The sequence below is a fragment of the Mastomys coucha genome, unplaced genomic scaffold (assembly GCF_008632895.1).
Source record: "Mastomys coucha isolate ucsf_1 unplaced genomic scaffold, UCSF_Mcou_1 pScaffold5, whole genome shotgun sequence".
NCBI classification, from domain to species: domain Eukaryota; kingdom Metazoa; phylum Chordata; class Mammalia; order Rodentia; family Muridae; genus Mastomys; species Mastomys coucha.
In genome coordinates this window covers 41,851,838-41,863,125 of record NW_022196911.1, presented here as the reverse complement: position 1 = coordinate 41,863,125, position 11,288 = coordinate 41,851,838, and the positions used below count along the sequence as shown (strand labels likewise).

The following is an 11,288-nucleotide window of genomic DNA, read 5'->3' as shown; positions in this document are numbered from 1 at the left end:
TAACTGAGTAGTACTCCATTGTGTAGATATACCACATTTTCTGTATCCATTCCTCTGTTGAGGGACATTTGTGTTTTTTCCAGTTTCTGGCTATTCTAAATAAGGCTGCTGTGAACATAGTGGAGCATGTGTCCTTATTACATGTTGGAGCATCTGGGTATATGCCCAGGAGTGATATTGCTGGGTCCTCAGGTAGTAATGTGTCCAATTTTCTGAGGAACTGCCAGACTGATTTCCAGAGTGGTTGTACCAGCTTGCAATCCCACCACTAATGAAGGAGTGTTACTCTTTCTCCACAACCTCTCCAGCATCTGCTGTCACCTGAGTTTTTTATCCTAGCCAATCTGACTGGTGTGAGGTGGAATCTCAAAGTTGTTTTGATTTGCATTTCCCTGATGACTAAGGATGTTGAACATTTCTTTAGGTGTTCTCAGCTATTCAGTATTCCTCAGTTGAGAATTCTTTGTTTAGCTCTGTACCCTATTTTTAATAGGGTTATTTGAGTCTCTGGAGTCTAAGTCTAACTTCTTGAGTTCTTTGTATATATTGGATATTAGCCCTCTATTGGTTATAGGATTGGTAAAGATCTTTTCCCAATCTGTTAGTTGTCATTTTGTCCTATTAACAGTGTCCTTTGCCTTACAGAAGCTTTGTAATTTTATGAGGTCCCATTTGTCAATTCTTGATCTTAGAGCATGAGCTATTGGTGTTCTGTTCAGGAAATTTTCCCCTGTGCCTATGCGCTCCAGGCTCTTCCCTGCTTCCTTTTCTATTAGTTTCAGTGTATCTGGTTTTATGTGGAGGTGTCCAACTATATTCTTGATAACATCTTTTGACATGATAAGGTTTACATTTTGATAAAGTCTAACTATTATTTCAATTGTTCATGTTTCTAGTATTATAATTAAGAATGACTTCTCAGTACAAGGTTTGAAACTCATACTTATGTTTGATCTTACTAGAAAATCTAAACTCTTCCTTGCATGGCAAATAGAAAATAAAGATCAAGAGAAAGCTGAAATAAATGCTGTGCAAGTATCAATCAGTGGTGGCACAAAATAAGTGTGATTTTTCTTTCTTAAAAAGCAGGGGTCTATGAGGGCTAGACAGACTCTCAGTGTGGATATTATGTGAACCCCCAGAAGTTCAAGAATCCCAGGCTTTACAACAATGACTAACAGATGCCTTGAGGATTTGTTCCACCTACTGGCTCAGGCTCAGAGGCACAAACTCTGTCATATTGATAGTTGATGAGGTCTGTCCTGACTCTGAAGGCAAGGCTAGGCTCTCTCCCCTATATCCTTGTTCCTCCCACAGCTGTAACTCTGGGTCTTCCGTCAGAGTAGACTGGAAAGCTAAACGGAGGCCTTGTTTCAAAATGGCTTCTGTGTGAGGTCCTTTGAGTTACAAGTGGGAAAATGAGATTTTCTCTCCTCCTGACCCATCAGCCAGAGGAATCAGCCCAATCAAAACCCACAGCTGGGTTCAGGGCTTAAGGGCTGTGGACCTTCCCTGTGGTAGGACTGCCCATCTCTGCTCCTGCTCACCTTGGGAAGCAGTTTCTCCTCCCTCTGCATTCTGGGAAAGTGCAGGGATGAGACCCAGGCTTCTGCTAACTTCTCTGCATCACAGGGATGCTTTCATTTCCTGCTTCACTTCTGAAGCTCTGTAATTCCTTCCTTGGGAAACAGCCTGTTTCTTTCTTATTCACAAAGAGGCAGTCTCTGGTTTGTCATCTCACCTGGAAGTCCCTCCAGCCAGCATGATCTATGGAGCGAGTTCTTGGACAGCCAGGACTACACAGAGAAAACGTGTCTTAAAAAATAAGGAGGAGGAGGAGGAGGAGGAGGAAGAGGAGGAGGAGAAGGAGGAGGAGGAAGGAAAGGAAGAGGAGGAGGAGGAAAAGAAGAAAAAAGGAGAAGGAGTGGGAGGAGGAGTAAGAACAAATATAAAGCTACAAAGATGTTAAGATGATAGGGGTTTAAGAGGGGGTAATGGCTGGATGGAATACACTATTTCCTGGCCTGTCACACACTATTCTCAATGAAGCAATAGTAGTGGATACTTGTCATAATACATTTGTCAAAACTCATAATACACAACAGCAATAGAAAGAGACTATGGACTTCAGTTGACAATTGTGCCAACATTGGTTCATCACTCTTGACATCTGTGCCACAATGATGGGGAATGCTTATGCTGCCAAGGCCGCTCCCTCTTCCTGTCCTCTCCCCTTCTTCCTCTTCCTCTTATCCCCTTCCCAACCTCCTCTTCTTCCTCCTTCTCCTCCTCCTCCTCCTTCTCCTCCTTTTGTTCTTCTTCTCTTCCTCCTCCTTCTTCCCTTTTCTTCTTTTTCTTCTTCCTCCTCCTCCACCTCTCTCCCATTCTCTCTCTTGTTCTATCTCTCCCTCTTGGTCTCTCTCACTGTCTCCCAATCAGAATGTGTGTATGACTGCGTGTGTGTGGATTGAGGAAGGTGATTTTGTAGAAAATCTCTGTACTTTCCACTTAATTTTGCTGTGAGCATAAAACTATTCTTAAAAAACAAAATCTGCTAAAAATGTGACTGGGTCATCATCAAAGTATTTTTAGGCTCCTGCAGGTGCAGAAACTGGTGAGGACAGCCAGCTCATCTCAGCACTCTGAAGTTCAGGATAGGGGTCACCTTCGAGCATCTCCCACAGCACAGTGGGGATTTTCTTTTTTGCTTTTTTTAAAAATGGTTTTTGTGATGAAATATTGAGTCCTTAGAAGGCCCAGGGACAGAGTCAGCTAACAGCTGTGCACCAGCTTCCCTGGGGAGTCTCACAGATACTTGGGAGCACTCAGATTTCTTGTTCCCAACGCTACCTCCTGGAAGCCAGACCTGGGGCAGACCTGCTCTCAATTACCTCACTCCCTAACCACGGACTTGGTTGTGATTGCCCTCACACTTGTCATCCAGCTCCTGTGAGACTCTGCTTACCTCTCCAGTCCCATTCCTCCACATACTCCTCCCTCCCTTGATGGCAGCCAGACACTTTAGTCCTGGGAACACAGCTTCCTGCAATCCAGGGGCCTCTATACCTGGTTGATGCATGACAGGAGACATTAACATTGCTACACATGCCTTTGGATTCATCTGGAATATCCCTCTTTCCTAGGGACAGGCTGTGTTCCCTCTGATAGAGAGGTTCTCTACAGCATTGTCACTCAGCAGACCTTCCCAGCAGGCACAACTACAGTGTGTGGCTGGTTCACAGGGGGCAGACTAGAGATTCTGCTAAGGTCTCAGTCCATCCTCCATGCCAGTTTCCTAGTTCCACGTGTCATGATTGGGAAGCCAAGTGCTATCACAACATCCTATCTTTTATTGGAATTAATCAGCAGATTTATGGCCCCAAAACGATGTCCTTCTAATTACCTCCTAACCTACAGCTTCTCAGGAGCTTATAGTTCAGCAATGGACTGTGCTCTGTCCCCAGCCCTGAGACAGGCACTTAGCACCTGCTTAAATCATGACAAAATTTAACCCAATTTGCCCACATCCTGTGAGCCTACACATAGTAAGGTAAAAATGTCTGGTCCAAAAGAACTGGTGAACTTATAAACATAAACGACAAGTCAGTTTTAGGTATCCCAGCTCTTGGGATGCAGAAGCAATAGACAAAAACATGAAGGCAAGCCTGGTTTACAGAGGGAGGTCCAGGCAACCTAGGGCTACACAGTGAGATCCTATCTAAGAAAACAAAAAGTATAATTATTAAAATATTATAATGCACTACTCCACTGCCTGTTACAGGTAACAGAATCAATGTTGTCTTAAAAGTTCAAGATTCAAAAAAAATTCAATAAAATCAACAAGAATGATGTATCTATGAAAATATTAACAAAACTTATCTAGGATCTTTCTAGCAATCACCTCAATGGATGATTGGGGTTTTTTTGGTTTTTTTTGGTTTTTTTTTTTTTTGATATTTTAACAAAACTACAAACGCCAACTATATCAGAGGGAAACATGGTTATTTTAAAAACAGATCAGATGACATACAAAAATAGATTTGTGGTTGTAATAACATAAAAATTATTCACTCAGCTCCCAACTCAACATCGGCTATGACTAGTACCTCCTCTACAATGGGACTTGCATTCTGGAATGATTTCCACTGCTCAAAGACTCCTCACAAGGAGCCTTTCGTTGCAATGACCACTATCTGCCAAGGTGAGGGCGGAAATGATAACAGCAAACAGATGGGAAACAGACAGAGAGAAGTTACCCTATTGTTACTTCTGACAGTGCTGGAGCCCAATAGAAGACACGTTTTTCCATTGAGTCTCAAGTACTTTGGTTCACAGACTATCACTAGTCACCATCAAGCAAGTTTTGGAAACGCTAGGTGGGACAGCCAGACAGATTCTCAGACCCTTTCACATCTTTCACGCATCTCTAGAAAGCCTGAAGAACAGAACAGGCATCAAAACCTCCGAGCCCTACAGCCAGCTGGCAAGAACAGGAAAGGAGGCAGGAAGGAGAGTGTGGGAGAGGGTGGCCCCATCTAGTGGCCTCACCGCTCTAGAACTCAGGCTGATCTTGACAATCTGAAGAAAAAGCTACAAATCAGGGATGTCATTGCTAAAGCCTTGCTTTGATGTAGAATGGCTACAAATTAAGAAAAAGAAAACACTGTAGTTTAAACACTATAGTTTACACTTAGAGCAGATGAAGGAGGCGCCATGAGGCAAACCCAGAATGTAACCCTCCCAGAATGCTGTCTGACTTTCCCAAAACCAAAACAAAGCCAAAAGAAAACCCACCAACCAACCAACCAAACAAACAAAACCAAATCTTACAGATAGTCATTTCCTAGAACTCCATAGAACAGCACTGAGAATGTGGACCAAGAGCCACCACCCCACACTCCTTGGATACCGTGGCCTGAATGTCTCTGATCTGGTGTCAGGGATCACTCAGACTGAGATAGACATCAACACATTCTCACCAATCTGCTCTTTTCAACCATCAAACTCCAACAACCTTTGTTAACTCTTAGCAAAATCAAATACTTTATTGATTGTGTCAAACTGATTCATTCAGGAAGATGCTATGTCTTTCTGAAATAAATTTAAATATAAATATGGCCTGAAGACAATTAGAAATTTAGAACTTGGTGTTAGTTCCAAACGCTATCACACCTGCACTAGGACTTCTCTCAGCAGAGAGCCTGTGTTCTGCACACGATCCTTCCTCTTTCATTTCTGCACTGTCTCCTCCTAGCACTAACTCAGAGCTCAGTGGGTGAGTTTAGGAACAATGAGCATCAAGACAGAAATGGAGTAGAAATAGCACTAACGAACTCAATAATCCCTTGATCCATTATTTTCTTCTACTGCTTCTCTGCTGGTCCATATTCACCATGGTAACCTCCCCTGACATAAAACACCTATCCTTATCCTAAGATCAACTATATAATAAATGTGTCATATTTTCGGAGCTATGACAAAGTATAACCAACTATATTGGCATTATTAGACTCTCTTCTATTTACCTATGAGGGCCATCAAAACCTCGATGCTCTCATGATTTTACCCCTTGGGAAGGCTAGAAGTAACATTTCAAATTACAATAAAATAGATAAAACACAATCAAGTGCTTCTAAATTAAGGAGCCCCCCCCCTAACTTTTAACAGTTGGTTTTAGTAACCAAGGTAGAATTCTTGTATTATCAATGATTACACTGACTAAAGGAAACACTAACTTCTAAAATGTTCTCATTTGAGAGAATCACTACAGTGAGCAAAGACACTGAGGTGATGCTGATGCAAGAATTAGGATGATGTTAACCTGAGTTTTGAGTATACAGAGTAGAGGGTTACGCTCTCTACTACAGCTGGAAGAACCAACACAGAAAATTGCCTTGGAGCTGTAATGGGTGTGAGTCTGTGTCATCAGTGACAGTCTCTGTAAATCTCAGGCAGAAGGCTCCTCAGAGGGCCACTGGGACTCATTCTGCCCCTCAAGGTCTATCTTCAATAATGTAGATGTTGTCTTCAGCTCGGTGATGCACAACCACTGCATTCTGCAGAGCTTCAATTTTAGAGACACGGAAGGCAACCAAGCTGTCGAGAGAGAAAGAGAGAGAGAGAGATGTTGAAAGAACAAGACATCATCTTTAATGTCTGATCTGAACAGAACATTTATGATACATACTCAGGACTCCAGGACCCGCATGCACAAAAAGCTATAACAGCAAACAGCATCACCCAGGGCCTTGATAGTTAAGTCATAGAAAAGTTGGTTTAATAAGTATCAGGCTAACTAACAATTATTTTTAAAAAAAGAACTGATATTGGAATCCTTCAAATTACTCATGTAATAGAACACGAAAGTGAAGTGGAAGGTCTAAAGAGACAGATAACCACTATCAAACCAAGGTACTCAATCAAGATGTGCATTTTGAGGCTGCACTAAGAATCAGACTGTAACCCTCCAAGTAAGGGTAAGGAGGGCTTGGTGACCTGATAACCCTGAAACTCATGAAAAGGTACAAGGAAAGAACCAGCTCCACAGTGTGGTCCTCTGACCTCCACGGGTGCCATCACACACACACACATACACACACACACACACACACACACACATCATGCATGAATTAAAACCACAAAGCAGTCACTTTTCATGGGAGCTGGTGTCCATGCCATAATGACAAAGACAACATATATGACACACATTTGTTTACATCATGTGAGCAGAAACAACACGTATGGAACTGAAGGAAATTAATTTGGGGAGAAGACTGCTAGTGTTGGTGGCTGGCTCATCCTGACACTTGGAGAGCTCATTCACTATCTCTGTTAATCAGTGTAGGCACATGGGCTGATATCTGAGCACATAGAACTCCTTGAAGAACAAATCAGAGAAGACAAGAGACTAGCTTTAACTGTCAGTGTATGACTTAGTGGAGTTTCATCGTTCATACACAATGGCTATCTTTCCTACTGAAATGTAGATCCAAAATGAAGGTCTTTAGTCTCTCACATAAGGGACACCTGTGCTGAGACTTACAAGGAAAAGGAGAAATCCAGCTTCACTCTTCCTGGGACAGTCACACATGAAAGGAAACAGTGTAGGGTCAAGGCACTCAGAAGTCAGTGTGATAAATACAACTTAGGAAGCCCTGAAGATGTTAAGCAGTGCTTAGTTTGGCTTCCTGGGTTTCTTGCTCGCTATTTATTTATTTATTTAATATTGTATTGTGCTTATTTATTTACTTATTCATTCACTTGGTTTTGTCAGTGTCTCTCTAGGTTGTCCTGGCTATCCTGTAACTCCCTATATAGTACAGGGTGGCCTCAAACTCACAGAGATCCTTTTGCCTCAACCACCTGAGTGTTGGAATTAAAGGTGTGAGCCACCACACCTGGCTTTACCTGTTATTTTCTACACAGGGCGTTCCAAGAAGTCTCCTGCCTTAGCTTATTGAGTTCTGAGATAATAGGTGTGTGCCATCTCATCCATGTTCTCCCCCTCTTTTTTCTAGTTATATTTTCTCCAATATTTTCTTTTAAATGGAGTAATTAACAAGTCAACATTAGGGCTGAATTGATTACCCAGCACTTAAGCATTCTCGTCACACAAACAGGAGAAGCACAGGTTGTTCATTGCCCTCCTCTGGTCTCCATGCATGTGTACCTACACATCCCCATACCTGTCCTTTCCCTCTTCCTGTCCCTGTCCCTCTCCCTGGCCCACCTCTACATCCCTGACTATCTCTATGTCTATCTATCTCTCACATATATGAATAAAACATTTAAATTAAATATTTTTAAAAGATACCTTACCAATACAGGAACAAAAGCTATGGACTAAAATGATGTTTTCTTTCAACTATGAGATTTATTTCCTGTCCATTTTCAGAAGCAATTAATTTGATTGATATTATATTTCATTTAGCACGTAGACTTCTAAGCATGGGCTCCTGATGTTGAGGACTCGAATGCTTCTTCGAGTTTTCTAATCTGTAAGATGAGACTGGAGGAGTTCGACCTTAAAGGTTTATTACTGTGAAGGGAAGGTATGACAGGAACTTAACAAAAGCTGGCTGTATGAGGCACTCATGATGGCCTGACATTGTTCAAGACACAGTTTATGGATGCATTCTGTGATTGACAGAGACACAGGTGAAGCTATGGATGGCAGCCTGAAGGACATGGATTTTGACGGAAAGAAATGGCCCTATTTACAGCCAATATTTAACCCAATGAAGGAAACTAGATGGCTTTATACCAGGCAGGGGAACCACGTGACACAGAGGAGGCACAGGGGACTTACACTGGAGATGATTAAAAGATCATCTCAAGTTCACTAAACTGAAGAGCCTACAAGGCAGACACTAGTGTAGTGAGTGAAGGGGCCTGGCGTGGAGCCAAGGAAACACTGGCCATACCACAGCTCCACAACACTCCATTACAGCCTCAAGAATGATCATCCTCTGGATCTTCTGCTCCCTCTGGGCTCCTTCAAACTGTGGACCACTTAACCCTGTCATCCCCACCTTACTTGCCTGACAGGATCTGTCTATGAGTTTATGTGCTCTGTGATAGACTACATCAGTTTTCAGTCGTGTAGGTCTCAGTGAAGGAAAACATTGAATAAAACAGGAGTGGACCAAAGCTACTCATTCAACATCAGCACCAGAAGGCCAACCCCACAATTCAGCATCTGCCTATAAGAGATTTGAATTCTAATTCTAATCTTGAGGGGGTTTCTGTTCCTGTCCTACCATAAATGCAGACAAATACAAATGTAGAAAATATCTCTGAGAAGTGAGTATCACAAGAAAGGGACCCCTTAAACTACATTTTGAGATTGAAGGTGCACAATGGGAGCTAAGCATTGGGAAACACAGATGTAATCCCGGATTTATAGACTCTGAGGCAGGAGGATTTTGAGTTCCAGTTTTTCCTAGGCTACATAGAAAGTTTCAGGTCAGTCTGGGCCACATAGTAAGACCCTGTCTCAAAGCAACAAACAATGCAAGGAATCCATCAATCAGTATAGAATAATTTACTGCAATAGAGAGCAGAAAGGGGAATGTCCAAGACTGTTAGTTCAAAACTGCAGTCCATGCCAGCTTACCTTGGAGGTGCCGACTTCCTTTTCATAAGTATGTACCCTAAAGTGGGGCAGGGTGTGATAAGAGAAGTTGAAAAGAGAATTGAATGTCACCAGAAACTCTCATGATATTTTCATCCAATCAAGGGTATTATTTCTGTTTTTAACTGACACCCCCCCACACCTCCGGTAACTTTGGGCAATGTGTGGCACAGGAAGGATCTTCTTATTCATTGTTTGGTATATTCACCCACCTAGCCTAAGTTGCTAGAAGGACATTATAAAGTATTGTTCACAATGAACTGTAGGTATTGCTTCTTTTTTTATTAGATATTTTCTTTATTTACATGTAAATTTCTCCCCTCCCAGTTTCCCCTCCAAAAAACAAAGAAACAAACAAAAACAACAAAAACAAACCCCTGTTGCCTCCCCACTCTCCATGCCTGCCACGCCACCCTCTCCCACTTATTGGCCCTGGCATTCCCCTACACTGGGGTACAGAACCTTCCAGGGCCGAGGTCCTCTCCTCCTATTGATGATCGAATTTGCAATCCTCTACTATACACATGCTGCCAGAACAATCAGACCCCTCCATGTCCTTGGTTGGTGGTTGAGACCCTGGGAGCTCTGAGGGTACTAGTTAGTTCATATTGTTGTTCTTCCTAAGGGGCTGCAAACCCCTCAGCTCCATTGGTCCTTTCTCTAACTCCTTCTTCAATGGATGTCTGTGAGCCTCCACATCTGTATTGAACTGTAGGTATTTCTAATGGGCTGCAGAAGAACACGTTTTTGAGAGGGGAGTAAACAACTTTAGACTGAGGAAGAGGACATATTTGTGGCATTTTACTCAATTTCTAAGTAATTCTCCCTGTTAGGCACCATCTGATATGGTGTCTAAACATAGAATTCGAATGCTGGAAAAATAAGCACTTGGCACTAGAGCTAGCATAAATAAACATTTCAGATAAATATGTTCTAAATAATTAGAGGGAATTTTCCAGAATTTTGACAGGCAAATTCTTGATTGTTTTTTATTTGTTTGTTTTTTTGAGACAATATTTCCATGCATAAAATTGCCTGCTATGGAACTCACTCTCAAAATCAGGTCTGCTTTGAACTCACAGAGTTTTACAGCCCAGGGTTCTTGGGAGACACAGTAGGATTAGTTCAAGATCACTGAGCACTCACCAGGTACCACAGACTAGTACCTGGAGAACTTTGTAAGTTCTAACACATCTCTGGGGGAGTGGATAGCTTACCAAATGTCTTGGATCTGGACATGTAGAAGTAATGGAAACTCAAAATCCCTGTGGCATGTACACTTGGCAGTCAGAAGGACTGAGAACCCTGGCTCTCCTTCCTTGGGGACAGTCATGAAATTACTTACTGGTGATAACCACAGTGCTCACAAGCAGCAGTAGCAGCAGGGCTGCGATGCAGATGCCAACATAGAAGCCCTTAGTCAGGTTTTTCTGAGGCTTCCGTGGCAGGACTGCTTCCTAAGCAAACAAATACGATAATAGTAATAGTAAATAAGCAATATAAACCAAAGAGACACCAAGGGAGAGGAACAGAAAATACAAGATAGATCTTAAACCTAGACCTTCATCTTCACTGGCCTGGGGCTAGTCTGGAATATGGAGCAAGATCCAAGAATCTGAAGAGGTAATAACGGTTAGTGGAACTTAGAGACAAGAGAATTCAAAGTATCTTCAAAGATGGAAAGGTGTGCTGTTGCTCAAGGTGAGGACGTGTATATATCCCAGTCAAAGTTCTAACTGCATGCTAAATGTGCATTGATATATCATGTATCCAGTTATGTCTGCTTTAATAGTCAGTGGAATATTCCATAAATGCATCATCTTATGATAGTAAAAGAGAGAAAAATAAGTCATCTCTAACTCTACTTGTTCTCAATGTTCTTAGCTGCTAGTCCTGGTCTTTTATCCCAGAACCTATTTATGAATGCAACTCAAGATTATACACCTTTATAGAATTCCAATACCAAATGATAGTCTTGAAAACATATACACACAAATGACATTATTCAGACTGAGCAGCTTATAGTTATGACTTTAGGAATATATGTAGTATATAATTTACATATAAGACAATATGTATATATGCACACATATCAACAATTAAAGAACTACAAATTATGAATCAAAAAGAAAGTAAAGGGAATATATGGAAAGGT

The 11,288-nt window shown here is 41.8% G+C and overlaps 1 protein-coding gene across 1 annotated transcript in view; it reads right to left on the bottom strand.

Moving 5' to 3' along the window:
* Window positions 1-3,985: 3,985 nt before the first annotated feature.
* LOC116078642 (hepatitis A virus cellular receptor 1 homolog) overlaps window positions 3,986-11,288 on the bottom strand; it is a 23,820-nt gene continuing 16,517 nt past the window's right edge. Inside the window, exons 6-8 of the mRNA XM_031354002.1 lie at window positions 10,479-10,590; window positions 9,116-9,152; window positions 3,986-6,096 (exon numbers count right to left, since the gene is read on the bottom strand). Of these exons, the coding sequence (XP_031209862.1) occupies window positions 5,994-6,096; window positions 9,116-9,152; window positions 10,479-10,590 (252 nt within the window). The 3' untranslated portion in view covers window positions 3,986-5,993. The remainder of the gene's footprint in view (window positions 6,097-9,115; window positions 9,153-10,478; window positions 10,591-11,288) is intronic.